Source organism: Otolemur garnettii, unplaced genomic scaffold (assembly GCF_000181295.1).
Source record: "Otolemur garnettii isolate 467f Iridium unplaced genomic scaffold, OtoGar3 scaffold00025, whole genome shotgun sequence".
NCBI classification, from domain to species: domain Eukaryota; kingdom Metazoa; phylum Chordata; class Mammalia; order Primates; family Galagidae; genus Otolemur; species Otolemur garnettii.
The window spans coordinates 13,260,072-13,285,236 of NW_003852420.1; the positions used below are offsets into that span (position 1 = coordinate 13,260,072).

At 45.4% G+C, this 25,165-nt stretch overlaps 1 protein-coding gene across 1 annotated transcript in view; it reads right to left on the reverse strand.

Annotated features, from left to right (window-relative positions):
• Window positions 1-24,546, reverse strand: part of STK35 (serine/threonine kinase 35) — a 43,254-nt gene extending 18,708 nt beyond the window's left edge. The window contains exons 1-3 of the mRNA XM_023512227.1: window positions 23,747-24,546; window positions 22,559-23,156; window positions 9,846-10,595 (exon numbers count right to left, since the gene is read on the reverse strand). Of these exons, the coding sequence (XP_023367995.1) occupies window positions 9,883-10,595; window positions 22,559-23,156; window positions 23,747-24,052 (1,617 nt within the window). The 5' untranslated portion in view covers window positions 24,053-24,546 and the 3' untranslated portion in view covers window positions 9,846-9,882. The remainder of the gene's footprint in view (window positions 1-9,845; window positions 10,596-22,558; window positions 23,157-23,746) is intronic.
• Window positions 24,547-25,165: the final 619 nt, after the last annotated feature.

The window sequence follows — 25,165 nt, forward strand, 5'->3', positions numbered from 1 at the left end:
TCAACAGAATTACCTATGGAGTTACAGCAGCTGGGACTAAAGGGGTACAAGGTGAGGGCAGAAGTGCACATGTTTAAAAGACAGCAGGGTGGCTGACTGAGCGGTTAAGCTTCTGTGTTCAATGACATCTCCTGGAGGGTGAAATAAAATACCCTTCCCTCAGTTTCCAATTTAGCGAGTTTGAGGCAAAGCCAGAAACACACATTTCTAGCAAGTTCCCAGGTGATGCTTCTGGAGGGGGCTAAGGTTCCTTCCTCACTGACACTGTATGTTGGGGGTGGGATTTACAGGGAGCTGTGACTAGAGCTTGACGATACTTTCACAATCATAGCACAAACTCTCCATTTAAGTAGAAACTCCTACTCATGACATCCTTGGTGCCTGCCACTGACACAATGGAAGCAATCTTCTAACAACACTTAAACTTCACCCAGGGTGAAGTCATTAGGCTGCAGAAGACTCTCAGCTGGATGTGGCTCTGGTCTCAGTCCCAACTCAATTCTGAGAGCAGGCAGGAATCTGGTGCTCTAGCCACAGACACTGCCCTGCTACAGACTCCAGAGCAGCAGCGTGGAGCTATGTGCCCTCTGAAGGCATGGGAAGGGAGAGGACTTCTGGACTATGTCAGTGGTGACATCAGATTTCAGTTTCAGCACTTGGCCTAAACCCCCACTATTATTCTATTTTTTAAAGGTAAAAGTCAGCCTGTTTTGTCTGGGGTGTGGTATATTCACACTCATTTCTGCTGCTCCATGCAAACCAAGGGTTCCTTCCAAACATTCATCAGGTCCAAGATGCAATCTGGTTACTAACAACAAATGAGTCTTTACTTGTGACTTCCAGTTCTGTCTGTCTGGTACAAGGCTGGGCTGAGCTGGTAATGCCCATGCAATCTGCCAAGATCTGACAACACTAAACTGCTACTCCATGCCTTAGATTTGCCCTAAACTTCAGCTTTCTGGGAGGGCATGTCATGGGCACATATGAAAAAAGCAGAACAGGAAAAACAAAGGGGTACTTCATATGGCTAAGGGTTCCTTTTCCCAAAAAAGGCAGAAGTAAATGCAGGATAAATTAACTGGCTCACATCATCTTTGTGATTTTCCCATTAAAATAGATGATCAACACTAAAACCTAAGTGATATATACCAAAGCTGGCCTGCTTCCCATCACTGCTATAGCAAGTACCACACTCTGAATTCAGAAAAAAAAAAAAAAAAATCAAAGTTACCATTCAGAAGACTGCCTCCCAAGACTCCGTGTCAAGACCCTTTTTGCAGCCTGGAAAAATAGCAGTGTTTTCATCTCCTTTACTATGCCCTACGGTGTGTGCCTGGGTGGCTCTAATCCATTCCTCCCAAGTCCCTAGGCATCGCTTTCTTTAACAAAGAAACAAAATTCAGCGTTCTGACCTGTGTACAATGCAGGTTGAGTTATAGCTTTCCCCTGGCACCTCTAACTGAAAGTGAAATTCCTTTAAAGTCAGGAAATTCATTGCAGTGTTTTATGGTATTGATTTATTTTAAACTTGGTTGGCAGTTTTAAGGTCTGCCATCCCTGAATCCCGCAGATGCTGGAGGAGATCTCCATTCTTTCTGATTTCGTAATACCACAGAGGACTCACTAGTGGAAATGAACAGAGGGCTGCGAGCCGTTTGCTGCTGCCCTAGTTATCAAGACAGAACACCTTGGGCACTCTCCCCAGGCCCTGTTAGGGGTTTCACTGCTAGAATTTCCTCTTGCAGTTGAGAGTACTATACAGCTAACAAAGCCTCTTCACATCACACCTATTCATAAGGTTTCCCTAAAATCTGCCTTCAAGAACCAGCCCCAATCACCAGCCCCCCATGAAGGCTTCCCTCCACTCTCTCCAGCCTTCTTACAGCTCTACTAGGCCACAGCCTACTACAATGCAGTGTCCAGCATCCATGTCTTGTCATGGGGACAACACTGGGGTACAAATGATCAATACCACCACCAGGCTAGTGCCTGCCATATGCCAGAAGCATTCTTCCCAAGTTTGGCTTGGCTTCTTCAAGGACACCAGCACTACAGACAACTAGGATGCCTCGGGCTCCTCTCAGCCCTTTCCTCATAGCTGGTGCCAGACACTGTTGTGCGGACAGCATCCCTCAGCATCTGAGGCTCTCCCAGCTACCGGTGGGTTGAGGTGTGTTCTGGGCCTCCTACTTTCAAATCTTTTGGTAATTTTTACCTCTGGTTGGGTGGCTTCTGCCTATTGCATCACCCTTGGTTACACAGGCACCTCGCTATCCCAGCCTTGCCTTGTGTGCCCGTGTTTGGGCACATAAGAGGAAGCCCCATGCAGGCTGATGTCACCAAAAGGAGTGGCTAGTGGCCCTTTGCAGCATGCTTGTGCTAAGATCCGTGGTCACACTGCAGAGGACACCCACGGCAGCCCTGGATACTCACATCTGAGGGGCCATCACTGCCTCAAAATACAATTTCCAGCTAGGTATATATACCGTGTTTCAAACTCTGACTCAAAATCTTAGGAAAGTGATTCCTAGCTTCCTCTTCTGCAGAAACGAAGGCAAATAACAGAATACTCACACAGATGTTGGGGCATAACATACGTGAAGTGCTTACTTCAGGGGCAGGGATAAAAGGGCAGGGTCTCTGCCCTGCACAAGTCAGAGGGTCCCTCAAGGCAGGTTTTGATAACCAGAAGCTATTATTGCTGGTGGGAGTGTCATTGTGTCCTCGAGGATAAGAGGAGAATGCGAGTTGGAAGGACCCAGAAGCATCAGGCAGCTTTGCTCACAGCTGGATGATCACAACAGCCACTTTGATTTGCCCAAAGGGATGCTATCTAGGTTAGGTGGAGCCCAGAATGCCAGTGAGGAAGAACATGTGAGCAGCAACTGGGCCTTGACGTCAACAGCCCCCGGGCAGGCCTGTCCCCTCATGGATGCTTTCGTCCTGCAGAGCTACAAGGGACAGATTATCCCTAGGGGCCACCAACCCATTACATAACTGACAGCTCAGCTTCCCGCTGTTGATGCAGCAGAAACAATCAAGAGATGGCAACAGCAGGCGACGGGGGAGCTGCATGGGCCTTACAAAAATACCAGCCTCCCCACCTGGGGAGGCAAACTCCTCAGAAAAGTGGAGAGACCTGGCCCCAAGGGACATGTCTCTTTGTGTACGGGTATCCAGAGCCACCATGGTCTTCATAGTTGAAGGCTGAGCTTCAATTTCCTGGGGGAAAAAGAGAACTAAACATTCTGGACCTTCACTCCCCATCCTTCCCTCATGCAGGTTCTGTGACGTGCCAGTGAGACAAGGGTGACTCAAAGAGAGGCTCAGGGGTTTTAGATCACCCTAAATCTAAAAGCTGATAGTCAACAAATACCCCACCCCCCAAAAGATCTCTATGCTTTAAATTAAATCTCAGTCTTCAGGATCTCATAACTCTCTTCAAGGTACAGGTTAGCATTTCTCTTCTCCTATCTCCCTTCCTGGCAATTAAAGGCTCCAAAGTTGGGATCAGCTTCTGGGGCACAGAACCAAACCCCTGACTTCAGCCCCTTGGCGTTACAACTTCTGAATAGGAACTTGCTTGCTTCTATTTCCTTTGGTCTACCTGGCTGCTTATCAGCACACTCTGAACTTTGCAGAGCAGCAGAGGACCTCCCTCCCACTAGAAGTCCACTAAGCGCCAGCTGCCCCATGTCCACACCACTTATCTCAGAATGCTCAGGGGTAGGTGAGCAGGAAATCCCATCTAAGTTCAGGCTCAAGTGCTTGTTGAATTCAATTACAAAACATTCTAATTTTATGGATGATTCAATCAATGAAGCAATCTACCACACTGGTTAAAGCCATGGACTTAGTTCTGGGTTCAAATACAAGATTTGCCCCTTATTAGCTCTGCGACCTACAGGAATTTACTTGAAAAGATGTAAATAAAATAACAGTTATACAGCATTTAGCCCAGGGACAACCAATAGTCATAATCACCATTACCATCTGTGGTCATTTTGGTGCTGTCACCCTTCTTCGCAGCCTAGCCCATTAGCCCACCACACTCTTCAGATAGGCACCTCCAACTCAGGAGGCCAGGCTACATGTGGGGGTGGGGGTGGTCTTGCACCTGTAGGAGCTAAGCTCCACCCATGGCCTTACGCTCTTACCTCCCACAGGAAAGCTATGAGGCAAGGGCTAGTTCATGGCCATCCATGGCAGCTGGGCAAGGAAATCACACTCAGAAGGGACCTGGAGACCTATCTAGTCCTGGGGTCCCAGTTTCTCACCTAAAAGCATTTCTTAATTTACCCTCGAGGGCCTCTGTTTTGAAGACTTTGTTGTTTAAATCTAACCACATTAATTAAGCATTTCTCTTCCACCTTTTAGTATCACTAATTAACTTGACGCTACTTACAGTGTGACACAATTTGGGTATAATCCCAGCCAAAAGGAAGCGATCTGGTAAATGAATTGGCTTCTACAACTTCAACAGGCAAATATGCTGTTGTCAGATAAACTAAAAAGGAATATGAATCCCTGTGACAGCATTAGGGATGCACGAGAGGTCGGGGGACTCCAAGGGGAAAACCTTCAATCCAACAAAACAAAAGCAAAACCTGCAGCCTATGTCAAGGACCAACCCAGGTCACCTAACATGTTAGCTTACAGCTGTATTTTTGGACCCCAGGGACACATAATATTATCTATTACTTCAACAAAACAGCTACCAATATCTCTTATGGAGCACAAAATATTTTCTGTGACCCCTTGAGGTCACACCAACATCTGATTTCCTTCAGCAGGCCTTAGCTACCCACTCCAAAAAGACGTCATTCTAGGGCTTTGGCTTCAAAAGGCCCTAGTAACAGAGGTTTGTGTATCAGACAGTAGACTTGGCCCTGAATGCAGATTCCCTCATCCCACAACACTCTCCTTGGTAACACACGGGGCGGTGGCACCTAGGACATCAGTTTGGCTGGCTTCCTGCAGGGGTAAAGCTTGGGGCTAGCTGGCAGGAACCTTAACAAATTATTAAATATTTTCCCAAAGTGATAAATAAGGGGGAAATAAGACCCACCATTGAGTACCCTTTAAAAACAGATGTATTTTTCTGAACAAGGGTGGCCCTAACTGCAGCGCTGATTTAGAAGCAAGGCTACTAAAGACCCACTGTCTTTGGAGGGAAACAGAAGACAATGCTTCCACTTTAGGTCAATGTGAATCTGCAATTCTACTGTATACCATGTAATTTTGACCATGTGTATAACACACTTTCACAACCTTGTTTGATTTCCCCAACTACCTCAACAAGGTAGGTATGAACTCCATTTTATGGATAATAAAACTGGGGCCCAGACAGGTAAAATAATTTGCCTAAGGCCACATAGCCAGTAAACCAGACATGGGACTCAATCCCTGCTCTCCCACTACGCCACCAGGCAACTATCTTTTCAGGGAAATCCCAAGTTTCCAACCCAAAGTATTTTTCCTTTTATTTTTGCAAAGCAAACCTCTTAGGCCTGACTTAAATGCTACTCTGAAAGCTACAATCCTAGATTTTGAGGTGTTTCTGGTACTGTGCTCCCGTGTATTTACTATCTGCGGCTAAACTTATGCCATGGAAGTGGGCTAGGAATCGGGATGGACAAATTCTGTCTTTTCCTTTATTTGGGACCCTGAGTAAGCAATCTCCTTCATTCTGGGTCTCTAGCTATCACCCCTTCTTCAGCTCCTCTTCACAGCAAAGTTCCTCACAAAGACTCATCTACAAAATGTGATCTATCTGATTTGAGAGTCTGAAGCCAAACTCTTTCGTAATGCCAAGAGGACGTTTATCTTTTTCACTTTCATTCTCTCATGAGTGTACAATGGAGTTTTCCAGAAGTTACATGATGAGTGACACGGTACCGGATAATGCAGAAGCAAATGAGACTCCAGCTGGCTATTAAAACATTAAAGAGCTCTGCACACATAAAACGCCACTCAATTCTTTTTTAAAAAACTAGTTATTACATAAAATACGATATTCATGGTAACATGTAACTGGTTTACTGTTATTTATTCATTCATTTGAAAGGAACATTTCAAACATTTGTTTTCATGTTTAATACTGCAGATACCCAGATACAATTCAAACCAAAAGCTCTGAGTCCATAATTTCAAGAGTATAAAGAGGCTTTCAGACCAAAAACTACTACTCCAATTCATCTTCTCTTTGCCTCTCAAATCCACTCCAGTTAGGGCACCACCCCCACCCCAGTTCACCACCCAAACTGCCCATGAACACTCATGACTGTTCACTAAGTCCAGCAGTCAATTCATCTCGCTCAAACTGCAGGCAGAATGTCACAGCTGCTTGATCCCTGGCTTCTTTCTTCTCAACTTCAGTGTTGGACAACCCAGAGCTCAGTCCTCTGACCTCCTGTCTGCACCCACTCTAGTACTTGGCAATCTCCTTCCTCTGAACCCCAACTGTCTACTCTACATCTGTACTTGGACTCTAACTAGGCACACCAAGCTTTCAGATGAATAAAACCCAATTTTCTCCAGCCAGGCCTGTATCTCCTAAAGTCTTCCCCATCTTACTTGATGACAACTTCCAATTGCTTGGGCCGAAACCCTGAAATCATTAACTTCTTTCTCACATATCTCACACACAATTCAGAAGGAAATCAGATGGCTTGACTTCAAGATACACCCCAAATCCAATCATCACCTCCCTTGTTCCACTGTTTCTAGCCAACATCATCTTTCACCTGGATTATTACAGTAGTCTTTGATCTTATCTCCTAACTTGCTCCCCTACGTTTATTTTTAGGAAGATGACAAAGTGATTCTTTAAAATGAAGAGATATCACAACTGAACACACACCAATGGCTTTCTATCTCACTTAAAATACGAGGCCTGCTCTACTTGACTCCTACTTACCCTCAAAGCCTCTACATGCTTCTCTCCCTGCTCGCTCTGTCCAGCTTTCAGGCTATTACACTGTTACCTCTGTCTGGAATGCTCTTTCCCCAGAAATCCTCAGGACTCATAACCTCAACTTCCAACCTTGCTCTAAGGTCAGTATCTCCAGGAGACCCACCCTGATCCCTTCCATCCAGCACAATACCACGCTCCATGCCCCACCCTCCCAACATTTAGATCTCACTTACCCTTATCCTGCTCTGCTCCTCCAGCCCCTCAAATTGGCACTTCCTAATATTACCCATGTTTACTGTCTGTCTTCCCAATGGAATGCTAAGCTCCACATTCCAAAAACTTCTTGTTTTGTTTACTAACGTATCATCTGTGTCTATAATGGTACCTGCCAATTAGTTTCCCAGTATGGGGAATAAATAAATGGAATTAGGTCGGACTCAACATTCTTCCCAACTCGAGCTCTGACCATCCAGATACAGCTCATCTACAACACAACTGATGTGAAGCTTTGGCACCATAGGTTTAGCTCTAGTCACAGATCTGGACCCAGGCCCACAATTCTAAGTACCCACCTAGGACAGGGCAGAATAGGCTATAGCCAAACTGGCACCACCTCTACTGTACTCATTAGCTGTCCAAGGCACAGAATGAATTAACCAAGCAGCCTGGACACTTACCAGTAACTCCATTCCTAATCTTTCCTCCTCTTTGCAAGGCTACCTACTTCTCCTAGATGAAGGAATCACTGGACTCCTATTTACCTAAAACTTTGCCTTGCCAAACAGCACAAATCCCAAGTATGGATGTCCAAATGGGAGCCTTGATCTCAATTAGTTGTGACAACCCAAATATAGGTCCCTCTTCCAATGACAATCTTCTTACGCCAGAGCAAACTTGAATTCTAAGAGGTCTTTTAAAAGCAGAAAAGATGAGATGGAAAAGAGAAGTGACAGAATAAACTACAATTAAAACACTATCCAGCCAGCCCTTTTGGTTTCTAACATGGCATTACCCCAAACCGAGCTTTGGGGGGATGCTGTTCTCTTCCCCACTGGGTGGCAGGACAAACTGACCTGGCATCTGGAAGGCACTCAATGTTTGTGCAATGAAGAACTAAACTGGTGACTCGCTCCAGAAATACATTCAACTGAGACATGTGAAGCCAGGCTTAAGTCAGAAAGAGCCAACTCCCCCCCACCCCCAGAAATGAGGGAGATGAAGGGAAAAGGGACGAAGAACCCACCCGGGTAACAGAAGGCCTGTGACCAATAGTTTCTGAGGCTCCTTCCCTGTGACCATCAGCTCACCTCAAAGCTCCCATAAAATACAACAGTAGTTTGTTTCTAGCTGCCATTCTGACATCAAGGGAAAACACAGTGCGTGTGTGTGGGGGGCTGCCTGAGTAAGATGCACCTGACCTCATGTAGGAGGGTCTGGGGTAAATTATCTCCATTATAAAGGTGAAATGAAATGGCACATGTGTAAATACCTAGCATATGTGGTCAATTTCTCATCTCCCTTCATTGTTCACACCTCAGACCCCAGTTCAAATGAACCACCCAGCTGTTCCTGGTACACACTTTTGGGTTTTCTTCCTTAACTTCCATCCATGCTGTTCCCTTTCCTGGCAGGTTCCTACCCTCTCTGATCTCCACATGTCTATATACCTATATACTCCTTACCAACTCACTCTGGTCCAGTCTCAAATGTGCCAGGCTCCCTCTGGGCTCAGGTCCTTTGCAGACGCTAAGCCTTCTGCCTGGGATGCTCCTGTCTGGCTCAGTTCCCTACTCTTGACTCTGGGCACCAAGAACTGAAAGGTTAATTTGCCTCAATAACGTCTTCTCCTCCACTGTAATACAACTATGATAACTATTGTTGAACACATCTCTAATTAAGCTGCAGAATTCATGAAAATGATTTTGCTTATATTACACCAGAAGCTAGCACAGTATAGTCACTTGTCACTCAACGATGGAGGATATGTTCTAAGCAATGCTTTTAGGTAATTTTATAGTTGTGCAAACATTACAGAATGTACTTTTGCAAACCAAGAGGGTATAACCTACTATATACCTAAGTTATATGATCTAGCACACTGCTCCTCGGCAATTAGCCTGTATAGCATGTTACTCTACTGAGTACTATAGGCGACGGTAACACACTGATATTTTTGTGTCTAAACACAGAAAAGGTAATGCATCGTGAAGCAAAGTTACAATGGCTATGATGTCACTGCACAACAGGAATTTTTCAGCTCTACTAGTTTTATGGGAGGACTGTCATGCAACATTGTTGATCTACAACGTTATGTGGTGTGTGACTGTACTTGACAAATAAAAGCTATGATAAATCTGTTACATAAGCAAAGACCTCCATATAAGAAGATTCACCCATATATCCTTTACAGTACGGTTTGATGTCTCAAAGAGAATGGCTACATTATGGTACATAGAACAGTGTCACACAACCACTAAAAGCCATACTCTCTAAGTACCACATGGGGAATGTTCTGCTTAGCGCTGAGTAAAAAAGAGCATGAAACAAAACTCCACCTAATATAGTGAGATCTAAACTGTGTAGAACTGAGGAGAGATAGTGCTCATTCTCTGAAAAATGTACCCCATTTCACAGATTTTCTCTAATAAACTTTTATGACGTGAGAAAAGGCATGTCTAAAAAACTTAGAGATTCAGCTCAAATGCAATGTCCTTTCAGAAGAATTCTCTAGCCCCTCCAACTTGTACTCAAATGACTAATCCCACATATCTCCTTACCAAGACTTGGCGGTCAGGGGAATCTTGGATGATGAACACCTAGTTTTCTTCAACCCTACATGTCGACCCCCAACTCCAGAGCCCACCCCAGGGCCCAGGATGAGGAACCCAGTCTAGCAAGTGTGTGTGCAGAACAGAAAGAGAGCACTCACCTAGTTTAAAAACACCCAAGATGCTTAGCCCTGAATTTTAAGCAGCACATGTGACCTGGTCCATTCTGGTTTCAAGTTCAAAGGCATCAGGCCGGTCCTGTGGGTTAGCAGCTAACATGTCTTTCAAGAGCTGCTTGATCCCCTCAGACATGGAAGTCCTGCGTTTCTGGGGGATGTGCAACTCCATCTTTGGGTTTTCTAGCAGCGCCTCGCCAACAGGGACGATCTCAGTCCCCTGTTTAATATAGGTCCCCAGGAGTTCCTTCTTGGTCTCAGAGTCAATAAAAGTGATTCTTTCTATCATTGCCCAGATGATAATGCCCAAGGCGAAAATGTCCGCCTTGGCTGTGTAGTGTCCCTCCCAGACTTCAGGAGCCATGTAGAAGTCTGAGCCGCAGGCTGAGGATAGCCAGTACTTATTCACATTCACATTTTTGTTGTCTTGATTGCCTTCTTTGCCTCGGGGTGCCAGCCCGGCACAGACCTTGCTTAGTCCAAAGTCAGCCACCTTGAGGATGGGGGTACCAGACCGCTCTGTGATGAGGATGTTGTCTGGCTTTAGGTCCCTGTGCACGATGTGGTTTTTGTGCAGGAAGGCAATGGCGCTTGTGAGCTGCAGCATGAAGCTTTTGTTGGTGGCTGGGTCTGGCCTCCGGGACAGGACATACTGATTCAGGTCTCCACCTTCACAGAACTCCATGACAAACCAGAGATAGCAGGGCTCCTCAGCATAACCCAGGATCCTTTCTCCTAAAGTACAGGAAGACAAGAACTTGAGTGAGATGGACATCTTCACTGCACTTTTAGATTAAAGGGATGCACTATATTGCAGTGAGTGACAGATGTGACAAACAACTGTTCCAAGAGGATCCATATATTCAGCCCTAAGCCTTGTTTCTACTCACAGGATAAGTCAAGGAATGAACCAGGCATCAGGGACTAGTGCCAAACACCTGGGGCTAGGAATTAAGAGGTCCAGGTGGAACCTCAGGTCCACTGAGGTTGACTAAAGCATATAGCTTAGGTATATAGTAGGCTATACACTTTTGGTTTGTTTTATCATACTGTTTCCAAACAAGCAGCAGCAGGCCACTCATACCTCCCAGGGCTGAGACACAGGAAAGCATGTGAGAGGGCCGTCAATGTCTGCTGCTTCTATTATCAACGTTACTCCATGCCAGACGAACATTCCCTTTCATCTTCCCTGCCTTATATAACAATTCTTATTAATACATGGCACTACAATTCTGTGTATTTCAGAGTCACACTCCAACCCATGAACGTTTTCTGCAAGCTTACCACATGCCTAGCATAAACTAGGCACATAACATGTTCCATCTCCATGAAACTCAGTTTCAAGGAGATGAGAGCTATCTACAGCAGCAACCACCAGAAGTCGGACGTGCGCATCAAGGTTAACTCCTCTGAACAGTGAAGGGTGGGCAAGAATCACCAGACCTGAAGAAGTCAGAAGGGATAGGACTTGAGATGTCCTTTAAAGGACAGGCAATAGGTCAGCAGAGGGAAGCAAAAAGGGAGTTGTGGGGCTGAGAGACGGAATGGATGAGGAACACAGGGCAAACAGACCAGAAGGTGTGAATCGGAAGTCTGGCAGGAACAGGGCAGTCTGAAGTAAATGTATAAGGTCGAAATTAACTTGTGTGAACCTGAAACTCCAGGAAAGCTGGTGACTGCCATCTTCAAGCAAATCTTGGTATTTTTTATAATGCAACTGATGCCACAGTGAGCCCTTACACAGAAGTTATTTGATGACTACCTCTGCCTCCAAAGTTAAGTCTAAGTAGAGAGATGTTTTATCTTGATGAGGAGGTTGGGCCTGCAAGTGAAGGAACTTGCCCTGTGTGGTCACATAGGTCATTTGTAACTAAGCTAGGACCTGAAAACAGGTCCTCTGGCCCCAGTATAGTGCAACCATTCTACCCCCCAAAAAGACGGCACCTCCTCCGACAGCCTCTGCAGAGGCCTCCTTTACTAGTCGTCTACTCTGCTTCCTGATAATGAGAACCTGTGGATCTGGATGGTACCCTGCTGCTAACCCAAACAGCCCTGAGACCACGCAGGCACACAGTCTACCAAAACCAGTGGCTTGGGAGTTCTAGGTTAATCCAAGATGATTTGATGTATAAGACAGAAGCTTTGGGTTTTTGACCACAATCTGACAGACCTCACTTCCCCTGTAATTATATAATTTGTTTATATTACTCACAATCAAAGTAATACAGGTAGAACCAGTTTAGGGCAGATGGTTTTGTTCTTTTTTTAATCAGTTGTTTCCCCTCTCATAATCCTCTTTTTGGGTCACTGGCTGGTGGACTGAGGTTCTCTAAAAACACTGCAAAATGAAGCAGCAATCTGAAGTCTGAATCAATCTAGACTCTGGAGTAAAGAGCCATAAAAAGAAGAGCAAGAAATGTTTACTAATGGTACAGCCAGAAGGGAAGAGATTAAAAAAGTCATCAAATTCCTTCCACAAAGGTCACAGCCGAAAACAGTGAACTTTCTGGTGGGTGAACAAAGGGTGGAGAATAATGATTATTTTATATACAAAGTTAGTAACTATGACAACTCAAAGTAAAATGAAAAGTCTGCAAAACAGACTGTAAGTCTAGGTTATGAAAATCCGGGAAAAGGAAAAAGATTTTAAAAAGTCCTAAAGTAATAATGAGTGGGTAGAGGAGATGGGACCCCTGGAGGGAGTAACTTGCTCTGAGGAGGGAGCTAAGCTCAGGATGTGCTAAGGGAAGGGCCATTTGTTGAGAGGAAAACCCTGAACAGGAAGAAGTCTCCTCAGCATCAGACACAGCATCAGCAAGCATGACAGAATGGAAAATGGGGATGCAGCGACTTGTCTCAGAGACCAAAGTACTTCTTTGCACAGACAAAGCCCCTGGGCTTACTCCAGGAGCATGTGTTTTCACCAGCTACTCATGAGGAAACAGAAGAGACCCATTAGAATTCCCATCCTTCACTTCAGGCAGGCGCCAGGGAAAAGTTAGAGCAAAGACCAATGTGTTGATAGATAAATGTCTTCTCATCTATAAATGCGAGAATGGCATCAACGCCACAGGACCGCTGTGAATTAAGTCACAGGTACCAGCTACATTTTGCAGAGAAGACATTTGGGAAAATAACCCATTGACCAACACTACCATCTTCCATCTCATGAAATCCCAACCAACCTTAGAACTTGGGGATTTCAGTAATCCCAGTGCTAAAGGCCACAGAATAAAGTTCTCACATATCAGGCAAAAGAGGAAATTGAGATCAGAAAATGAAAACGAATTATTCCATTTCAGACATATTTCTTAGGCCGTAAGAGCTAAAATCCCATGTTCTAGCTAGACCAGGCCACTCTTATTAGGGGTGATCTCATTACCCAAAAAGATGACATTCCCATCCCTGTAGGTTTAACAAAATGTACACCTTAAGGCCAGCTAGAATGTCAACCTACAGGGTGGTCCAAAGGTCAATATACATATGGAAAGTGGGAAATTATATTTACAAAATATTTCTCTACGTGTTGATATGTAAATATAATATAAAATAAATATGAAGAGTGTTAATTTTACCTATGAATGGTGACCTTTGGAACACCCTGAACTTTACAAATGCCTGATTTCCCGGGTAACTTCCTTCATCTGACCCACCAACACTTTTATATTTTTACTTTAGCTTTTATTAAATTATACCAGATGTTCTGGTTAGCAATACACGGATGGCTTGACTTTTCTACTTAACTTTAAAAAATGCTGGCACATTTTGCAAATGTTTTGATGGGGAGAGGGGTTAGATTTCTTACAGAGTTCCAGCCTCCCCAGAAGGACTGTGCATTGGGGAAGGAAAAATGGTCTAACTCTGGGGGATTACTGAACACTAGTTCCAAAATGCCACTGTGGTCCACCAGGCCAATCAAGGGGAAGGGCTGGTGAAGGTCAGGTGATCAACGGAGTTTCAGCTCAGGCCCATCTCAGTAGGCCCAGTAGGTCCCCAACCCACCCTGTGGTTATTTCCCCAGTTTCAGGATGTATAACTAGAACAGACATATGTAACAAGCCCTAAAACCCCTACATGAAACTTAGTTGTTTTAGCTGACAGAAACAAAATTCACATAACTTTTATAATTCCCTTGTCTGGTATAATCTGACAGCTATGCAAGATTAATAAGAGTTACAAATGTACCTTTCTTCACAGGGAGAAAACTGTATATTTGGAGATAAGCATTTGAGGTAAATTAACCTTTAAGGAACCACTGGGTTTCAGGCACTCTGGCTAGTCTCCAGGTTATGAACAAGATAGGTTCTACAGATTTGTTTTTAAGTTGAATCTGTATGTAAGTTGGAATAAGTACATTTACCTATCATCTGTAGTAGCCTCTGTTCATAAGTTTGAGTTGTATGTAAGTTGAAGTTTGTAACTCAGGGACTGCCGGAGTGCCTGGATTTTAAAAGCTCATGATGTTAGCGGTCTTGTCTTCCTGGACTCTCGTTACAGGTGGGGAAACCAAGGCTGAGAAAGCTAAGTAACTGCCTCAAGTAGGTGAGTGGGACATGAGCCCTCAGAGCAAGTTCTTCCATCGACAAAACTGTCCCCCAGTTCACAGAGGGCTGACAACATGTACTTTAAAGAGAGGAAGGCCCATCTCCAGGATGGTTTTGCTCCCTTCTTCCCAAATTTGATAGCCAGGTGACCACAAAATAAATTAAGGATTTCAAATCATTCTATGCCATAGTTCACAGGGAGACAAGAAGTACTAAATAAACCCAAGACAAGCACCAAGAACAAAATCAAGCAGGTGTCTTATAGCTCATCACTCCTGGAAATTAGCAGTGTGACAGTCTCCAATAAAACACAGCCTGCTTCACTGAGAAGCCTGGCGGCAGCAGGCTCCACAAAAGACCTAGTCAGTGTGAGCTCTGGAAAGACGGGCACCTGCTGGAAACAGATACAAAATACCTGATTGCACAAGCCTATTCCAAGCTGCCTCCAGAAGTTAAGATTTCCAGGTTCCAGTCAACTCCATTCAAACATTTCCAGAACACACAGTGCTTGTTAGACATCAGATGAGGCGACTTAAGAGCCAGTCCCAGCCCTAACAAAGGCATCTGGGAATCAAGCAGAACGATGACAGGTATGAGAAAAAGGAAGAGGACCCAGTTCTGCCCTATGGCTGGGGTGAAGAAGCCAGGATGTGAGAGAGACCCCTGAGCTGCATCTCCCAGGAAGTGCAGGGTGGGCACACAGCGCAGGGGTGTGAGCATGCTCCAGGGCCCCAAGTAGTCTCTTCTATAGCAGACTTACAACTTAAGAAATGGGAAGGAGCTAAAACGTTCTTGATAGACTCTAGAAAGGTGCCTTGCTTGTGGAATCTAAAAAGGCAGCAATGTGAAGACAAACCATTTAAGTAAGCCACACTGGCTGCTGACAGCACTCTGACATACCACTAAGCCGACTTCAAATTTCAGAAACGTTAATGGGTGACAGAGCATAACTTTGACAATGAATGAAACAAGTTCCCTCTGGAGGCAAGAGAGGTCAGAGATGAGACAAGAGACAGACTAAGAGCCGACTGATTCATCGGGAGGTTCCGAAACCCAGAGAAAGTGAGGGCTGGTAAGAGAAGAGGTGAGGAGGAGAGGCAGGGATGAGAAAAAGGTCCGAGGTTTAAGATCAACAGAATTTAGTAACTTGTTGTAAGATGAAAAGAAGAATACAGAGCATTCTACCCCATCTCTCAAACACCCACATCTATTATTTCACACAGCATAATACAAGTGAAGGACTGGAAATAACTCTCTAAGAACAGGTAGCTATTAATTATGGTACTGCCAATTGGTCAAATAAATGCTTTGAAGGGTCAACAAAAATGTACTTAAAAAGCCAAGAGAGAGTCACATAACATGTCATGAGCATGTTTTAACATGAAGAGGGGAAAAAGGCAGAATATAAAATTATAAAATTATGTTTAAGAAAAAGGATTAAGAGAACCTGGAAAAATGAAGTTTGGATAAGTTGTGACTATGGCCATCCCTGCTTTTGATTAACTAGGAATTATACATTAATATTTTCTTTAAAGAGCTCAGTCGTGAAGGGCTGATGACAAGTATGATGATGTCTTCCCAGCAAAGATGAGCATGCGGCCCCATGCTCAAGGATTTTAGGCAGCATCATGTCACTATAAGGAAGCTAGATACCATGACCCTGTCAACACCACAGGGTATGTTCAAGGTACTTCTACAATTAACCATCTGTTATGGTGGCTGCCAGGGCAAGATAGTGTCCTACAAAGGAGAACAAATCTACGGGCCTAACAGAAAGGATAAGGGTGGAACCAGCCAGGCTTGAGGTCAACCCTTCTGTCCCCGCAACTTACATGGTTATGTCAATCACCCTGGGCAAACTTAAGACCTCAAAAATCTTTCCTTTTCCATAAATTGAGAAGAAACACCTACATCACTGGGCTGTTGTAAAGCTTAATTGTGACACACGAAGCACCCTGCATGAGGCTCACAAGAGCAGACAACTATTTGGTGTTCGTGTCAATGTCTCTGGACACACTGGCAGTCACCCAACAGTCACAAGGCAGCCTGTCAAGTACATGGAAATTAGAAAGGACATCTGGACGTAAATCTTAGACCCCAAACGGTCACTAGTGTCATACCTGACAAGCTACTTGACATTGATTTTCTTGGGCTAACTTACAAAATCAATTTCAGGCCAGGTGTGGTGGCTCACTCCCCTGTAATACTAACACTTAGAAGGCCAGGGTGGGAGGAATGGTTGAGGTCAGAAGTTTGTGACTAACCTGAGCACGAGCCAGACCCTCTCTCTACTATAATAATAGAAAAAATTAGCTGGACATTGTAGTGGGTGCCTGTAGTCCCAGCTATTCTTAGAGGCTGAGACAGGAGGATACTACTTAAACGCAGGTGTCTGAAGTTGCTATGAGGTAGACTGATGCCATGGCACTCTAGCCTGGGCAACAGAGTCAGACTGTCTCAAAAAAATAAAATAAATAAAACAATGTCATAGACGATTAAATGAGAATGAATATGATAATACTACAAAAAGCTTGCTTATTACTACTAGGAACATTACAGGAATCTTATAAAAATGTGGATTCCATGTTAACCAGTTTGATGTAAGCATTCCAAATTGTATATAAAATCAGCACATTGTCCCCCATAAATGTATTAATGTACATTGTTATGATTTAATAAAAAAAATTAAGAGGAAAAAAATGTGGATTCCACCAGCCAGGCAGAGAGGGAGTGACCCTAACCCATGGCAGTTGGAGCTCAAGCATCTCTCTCCACATGCAGTAGGCCTTGCCACATGCCTAAGCTTCAGCTCTTGCCAGAGGGTTTTTTGGATTTACCCTTTTACAACTCATCCTTCCTTCCCCCAAACACAGTCTAGTTTCCCTAGACTGTGGCAGGTGGGTTCCCTAGAGCACCTCTTAAAGGCTGTAGTGAAGTTAAAACATCGGTTGCTCAATAACCATTTCCTCCATTAGACTGGGCACTCAGGGCGGAATGACATCAAGCCTCCAGGTTCCCAGAGCACACCACACATGTAACATAGCAGGCATTCCGTAATGGGGTGAAATAAATCAAGATTAAAATAAATCAAGGTAAGAACTATGAGCTGGAGCGATGAAAAATAGGGAAAGTATTGGTAAGGCATGCAGAGTACACAAATTAAAGACAACTAGGTCAAGATCCAGGATTTGTGAGTAGGACTAACAAGTGTTCCTAGCCACCAAAGGCTGAATGAGGTGAAAAATGAACTGCAGATCTAAGGAAGCCAAGGTTTCCTTGAGAGTTTATACTATAAAAAACTTTACCCAATGCAATTCTAATCAACCAAGGCTCTCAGTTAAGGAAAGGATGTTTCCATCTCTTGGGTTGAAATCTAAAAGCCCCAATGCACATAGAAGGCAGAGGGGCAGTCAAGAGCAAGAGAGAAGTCTGCATGGCTGTCGCCTAAGACATTCAAGAAGTAAACCAGAAAGCAGATAGAGTCCCTGGCACAAGCAACCAACAGAAGGCACCAGCAGAAACAGCACTGCCACAAGCACTGATTAATAATACACAATGAACAATAAATAGTAGTCATTAGTTTCTAAGTAAAACATATGTCTATTTTACAACCAAGAAAAATAGAAGAATGCAGAACTTAAGCCACTTGTCCCCACAGTAAGACAGCATATTCAAGTTCAAATGCCTGGGCTTATATCCTGACCTGGTTATCTGCTTAGCTATTTTCCATGGGAGTCTGCAGGCTGACAACTAATCTACTGCTAAGTCCCTGGTCCCCCAACACTCGTTCCTTCCTCAGGTACTTCCTTTCTCTGCTCCCCAATGCCTGTAACTCAACTCCCAGAGAAACTCTGTTTTCTAGGATGCTGCCACTTATAACCTTCCATTGTGTTCATTTGGGCATGTGTCCTCCTCACACCTCATGAAGGAAACAAATACAATACCCTGAGCTCACAGCAGCCACTTGGTGTGCTGACAAGATTACTTCCCAAGGTCTAGGTTCCCAGCCATCTCAAGCCCCCTAAAAGGATCTTGAGTTGAGTAAATATCAATTGGTGAAGCAAGACTGGTAGTGTCTTACCAAGTTGATAAGCTAAACTCCAGCTCTTCCAAAGTTAGAATTATTCAGTTTTATGAGAGAGTTTGCCCTAGATTTGTTTATGCTTGCTGTTTCTTAGAAGGATCAGTGCACGCATTAGAGAAAGCAACACAATCTCTGAGTTTGACATTGAATCAGGTTTGCCTGATGTCTTCTAAGCAGCAGGATCTTAAACTTTGTTTTAGGATTGTTCAAGACAGGGTCCTTTAGCAATGGAAAACAAGAGGCTAAAAAGCAAACCACTGATGGCTTCGCTACTTTTTATGTGAAAAATACTTCCAAGTTAAGCAATTACAAACACAGGCACCAACCCAACAACCAAGTAATTTATAGGACTGTTAATCTGGATTAAAAAAGACAGGGAGGCTGATTTGAATGCTGCAATTCATTCCTCATTTCCAACAAGTCCTGTTCCTTTTCTTGGCTTCAGTTTTCTTCCTTGTAAAACCGAGGCCAGATCAGACACCTAAGACCTCTTCTAACCCCTATAGCAGGGGTCCTCAAACTACGGCCCTCAGGCCACATGCAGCCCAACTAGGACCTTTATCCGGCCGCCGGGTGTTTTTGCTGCCGCTACCTGTCCTGCTTAGCAGCTAACTGGTCCTGGGGCCCGCAGTCCGGCCCTCCAACGGTCTGAGGGACAGTGAACTGGGCCCCTGTTTAAAAAGTTTGAGGACTCCTGCCCTATAGCTTCTGCTCTTTATGTTTCCTGGATAGGGCTTGCTGGCTCCATGCTCAGAAAGGAAAGAGGTAAGGCGCACAAGTTTATCAAACAGGCAAGATGGAGGGCAGCATTCCATTAGTTTCTTTTGATATTGGAATTTATATACACCGAATAATTTGAGACTATGGAAATGCCTTATGTGTATTCACTAAGAAGTTGAAACTGAAGGGAGAAAATTCTACTGACTCAATAGTGAAAAAGATTCATTCTGTTCCTTCCTTGCCTACCCAACAAGGTCTTAGGCAAACATTTCTCAAGCCCACCTTCTAAGCTAACTCCCCATTCTCTCTTAATTCTGTACAAAGCCCTTGTTAATGAGCCAATTTGCCATTTCCTCTAGTGACCTTGAAAGTATTTAAGTCCTACACCAGTCCTCAATCTTTTCAAATGTAAGTTCCTCTGGGGCAAGGAATAATTTGCTTGTTTTTTTCTTCCCCCCTTTCCCTTCAAATACCACAGTATGGACTCAGCTTTGGGTGAAGTTGAAAATGAGCCAGGCTAACACTTTTTGGTCTATTTCAAAATCATTCTAAATTGCAGGAAACCTGGCAAAGAGGGACTGCAAAGGACTTTCTGTTTAATGAGGGCTGAGCCAGGTTATCTCTTAGGATCCCTTCCAGCTCTTACTTTACCGGGTGGCATTATAATGCATGCTGCAAACAGGACCCCAGGACAGACCTAGACTGCTAAATGTTGGAAGGTCGAGTTAGGAAAACTTAATCTGGTGTGATCTGGGTCTTCGTTCTCCACTGTAAAATTAACAAAAAATTCCTACCGCCTATTTACTACTTGCTAAATTAACACATGATATGTAAGCTTAAATGGCCTTTTCACAAGCAGAGACAATGCACATTTTCATCACTCTTCTACCTGTGAGCCTAGAACACTGTAGAGACTCAAATATTTTAAAGACTCTAATAACCAACTGAAAGGGAAACACTAAATGTGTGCCCTAAAGCAAAATATTTCTCTAGGCTTCAATTTTAGCTTATAAAGGGAAGATAAAAATACTAGTGTTTTTGTCAATTTAGGATTGCGGACAACACAGGAAATAAAGTGTGTTCCATGGTCAAACAAGTTTGGGAAACCTGAACTTTGTGAATCTTGAAGGAGATGATGGCAGAAGAGGATACAGAAGGCAGCCTGAACTTACTGAGCAGTGAATTCCTCCTTATCTGGAGCACTTATTGAGCACCCTCAGTCTGCACAGCAGCCCTATGCCATAGGTACCTCATCTAAAGGAATGTTCCTCACAAGTTTTACAACTTGTCCCATGTCTTGTGTAGTCAGTCCTTGGATAAGCCAGGACTTTATGTTAATCTAACCCTAAAGTCCATAGTATTAATCACTATGTTATGCTGCCTTTGTTTCCTGTGACGTTTTAACAAATTCTACAAGGGAGGAAAGTCTAAATAGTATTTGTTGGGGGAGTATGCAAGGGCTTCAAACTGAGGTTGAAGTTTCAAGACTGGCATCAATGAATTAAGGAGAGATAAAGTGTTTGGCAAAGCCAAGTTTCTACATCCCATGGGAGTGCTGTAAATCCAAACCATTCATTAACCATACAGCAGGAGAAAGTCTGAAAATAAAAGGATTTCAAAGTAAGTGATGAGCTCCCAGAATACAGGTTAGGGAAAGAATCTCCTGGGACAGTGGTACATACCCTAATCCCTGCTACTTGAGAAGTTGAGGTGGGAGGGGTTTAGCCCAAGAGTTGGAGATAAGTCTGAGCAACATAAGAGATCCCACTCTCATAGAAAAGGTTTTTTTTCTTTTTGCAGTTTTTGGCCAGGGCTGGGTTTGAACCTGCCACCTCCAGCTTATGGGGCTGGCGCCCTACTCCTTTGAGCCACAGGTGCCACCCTATAGGAAGAGTTTTTTTTTAAGATTTAAAAGAAACAAAAATATTCCACTTGAGAAGAGGGTACTTTTACAGAATGGATGGAACAAGGATGCACATAAAAGTAGATGTCTTAAAAAGGACCCCAGGTGAAAGTGACCACATCTCCCAAACCACCAGTCAAATAAGGGACTTGAAATGAGATAAGGAGTTCTGTTGGGATAGGCCTGTGGGATCTTAAAGTTGCACAAAACCTCCAAACAAGATTTTAGAAAACCACCCTCTCCAACCCCACCCCCAAATCCTAACCTATTCTTAAAGGTGAAGGAGGACAGCATTATACTTTGAGAGGATCTAGGCCTTCATTTGAGACAGATCCTGGTTCACAGCACTTAAGCTATGATAAGTATAAGGAAATCAGGAGTACGGTCCTCTCCTTTCAAGTGGATTAACCTTAATCAAGTTATTAGTTGTTCACTTGTAAGCTTGAGTTTCTCTATTTATAGAAAGGGGAAAGAATCTACTTTTAAAGTTGTTACCTAAAATCATGTCAGAACTCAGACCATAGCTGGGACTCAGATTAGTAACCTTTCCCCTGGAATCTCCTGCCTCAGGAAGTCTTCTCAGATTTTCCTAGTCCACTGCCTTTCTCCTCTCTGATCAGGTTCCCTGCTACCTTGCAGTCTGAATAAGGCTTATGAGTACTGAGTACTTAGGATGAAAACTGTAGTTAAAACCCAGAAACCAGGAGTAGTTCTTTCAGGACTGCAAGACCTGGGCCTCAATGACCCCCATTTTCTTTATAAAATAAAACCACTTCCCCCAGGCTCAGAGATCAAAAAAAAGACTAAAATATAAAATGAAGGGGAAAGATGGTAGAAGGTTTGTTATGTGACAGCTATATGCCCACCTGTGGGGGTTATTAGTCAGCATGCCTCAGAGGACCAAGCCAGAAAACTGTCGTTTTGCTTGATTGCTTGGGATGAAGGGCTGGAGGGATCGGTCTCAGAGGAAAAGGCAGGATAATAAGCAAGAGTTTGGGAGGAAGAGATGGTGGGTGTCAGGAAACTTGGAACCAAAGAGAAAATAGTGTGGATGGATCCATTAAAGTTTTCTGTTTGGGAGGGAAAAAGGATGAGGCACTACATAGTGAGAGGGTTCTGCAATTCTGCCACCAACTCTGAGCCCAGCCACCTCTACTTCCCAATCAGATCTTGAAAGTGCTAGACACTTAATAATCGATGGCTCACATTTATCGAGTGCTTAAATGGGTTCTTGTTGTGAAAAACCCAGTTATGAAAAATCCAGCCAGCTTTTGGGCCAGAAGCTGACCCTGGACACTAAGAGAGCGAGGCCCGGAATGCCTGGGCCCACGGTGACAGGAGCAGGACCGGGACCGAGGCCTAGAGGTATCTGGGACAGTTTGAACCGAGCCGTCCAGAGGGGGTAAGGTCCGGCCCTGGGTGGGCAAGATGGCCCACGGTGTCCTACCTTTGAGGGAGGTCTCCACCAGGCGCAGGTAAAGCTGTGAGTTCTTGTTGCCGTGACTCATGCGCTGGGCTAGCCCGTTGCGCTGCAGGACGCACTCTTCAAACTGCACCACGTTCTGGTGGCGCCGCTTGAGACTGGTCAGGGCCCAGAATTCAGCCAGCGCCAGCTCCACGTTCTCAGGGGCGTCGCAGCGGATCTTCTTGACCGCCACCCGGGCCCCGCTGCGCCCGGCGACTGCCTCGTAAACCACGCCGTAGCTGCCGCGCCCGATCTCCGCCAACAGGCTGTAGCGCGGCCGCGAAGAACCGCCACCGCCTTCTGGCCGCCGCCGCGCCAGGTAGGCCTCGCCCGGAGCCTCGGCCTCCACTGGATCCATGGCCTGGGCCGCCGCCGCCGGCCTCAGCTTCGTGCTGGGCGCCCGCGGCACTGGGCTTCGCCTTTTCCGCTCTGGGCTTTGTGTACCTCTGCGGGCGCCGTCCTTCCCCGTTTCCATGGCTGCAGGCAGCGGGGGGAGCAGCAACGGCGCTGCCCAGCTCCCCCCTGCCTCATCCCTCCGTCCGGCCCCGGGACGCGGAGGAGCGGGACCTTGGATTGTGACCTGCGGACGAAAGAATCGGTTAAACGACCAGGCCGAAGCGGGGAGGCAAGGAGCGCAGGCCGCGGAGCGTCCCACCTCCTCCTCCTCCGGCCGCCGCGGCCCCTTTAAGACGGAAGCCACTGCCGCTGATTGAACGGGGGAGGGGAGGGGAAAGCGGGAAGACGAAACCACAGGCCAGTGGCTCAGAGGGGGAACCGGAAAGAAATGCTGAAACTCTCCGATTTCTCCGTTAGTTTATTATATAGCAATAGTAAGAACAAGAATTGGCTACATTGATAATTTACAAAAATTGCCTTAAGAAGCTATTTAGACTGTTGAACTCTTTTTTCCCTGCCTGATCTCCTCCAGGATCCCTCTCCCTGCGTCCCGCCTTGTGTTCTCCCGGGTGTAAACAGTCCATTGAATTGAGCCCTAACGGAGCTCAGCGGACTGGCCCAAGTCCCCAAGGGCCGCGGGTAGAGGGGATTGGCTTAAAAGTTCAGTTTCTCTGACAGCGACAAGCCGAGGACCCAAATGCCTTTCCCCAAACGCCGAGGCAGCAAAGATAACTTCACTTTCCGCGCTTGACTCTACTGGGACCGCGCCCTTACCTGGCCCGCGCACCTCCACTTCCGGGCGGTCCGTTTCCCCTTTGGAGCCCCTGCCTGGGGATGGTCCGTTCCGGGCCGGAGTTGCCCCCGGGACCGAGAGGCGCGGGAGGCAGTGGTCTGGCTTGGACGTGCGACGGGTAACGCTGCCGCACCAGTAGTGGCAGCGGCGCTCACGGGGGAGGCCCAGGCCTGCGGGCTCCCGTGGCTTTCCACGTGTTCGCGCCAGCTGAGCCCTTTACATAACCTCTTTATATAAGCCGCACCTCCCGCCGGCGCTTGGGCTAGTGGAGACTCCTGGTGGCCCATCCCCCGGGAGGCCAGCCGAGTTCTGAGCCTCCCGAGTACTGCCAAGGTCGGCTGAGCAGCCGCAGCCGGGCGCACCGGCACGCCGCGCTGGGGCCCAATCACCGGCGAGAACGTTCAACCAACAAAAAATAGGCGCCAAATTCCCGTGATCCGCGGCGGCCTTCCAGTCCGTGCAGCTGCTTGTGCACCGCAACCTCTTCTCGCCTGACCTGCGTGAAGACTAACCGCAAGCAGCAGGGGCTCAATAAATACTGATTGGGTGATTGACTTGATTTGTTCGATTGATTCCTAGCTCGGGCGTGAGAATCTTGCAAGTTGGAATCCGGACCGTTCCTTCTCCCCAGTGATTTTGCGCAAATCATTGCCCCACCTTGATCCTGTTTCCTCTGCAAAATAGATAAAATACTTAATCCTCAGGCATGATTGAACCAAATGAAAGAGAAAGGGTGGCTAATTGAGTGTGGGGCTGTAAATTATTCTTACTGTAAAATTAAGCACAGATTTTTGGGTAGGTTTTTCACTGCTTTATAAACCAATGTCCAGTGGATGCCCAATATTTGTTAAGTGAATCTACAGATATGTATTGAACGCTTACAATGTGCTCTGCACCATTCTAAGTGGTTTGGAAAAGAACAGTGGACAACATAGTCTCTGCCTTCCTTGAGATTTGGTGGATTGGAGACAAACCACATGAGTAACGTTGGCAAGTTAACCAGATTGTGTCTGGTTCCACACCTGTAGGATGGGAACACTAGGGATTCGTGGAAATGTTACAGTTAAAGCACTTAGAAGAGTCTTGTACACAACAAATATTAGGTACTGTTATTAAATAAATGTACAGGATAACTTGCCAGTGAAAAGTGTGATTAAAAAAAAGAATGAGTTAAAGAGTGCCTTGGGGTTGGGGACAGGTGGTCCCAAGGCTTCTGATGGTCACCAAAAGCCTCTGTAACATTTTTTTGGATGAAGTTTCAAATTTACACATAAATTGCAAGAATACTAAAGAATTCTTGGCTCGGCGCCTATAGCTCCACCGGCTAAGGCGCCAGCCACGTACACCTAAGGTGGCAGGTTCGAACCCCCAGCCCGGACCCGCCAAACAACAATGACGGC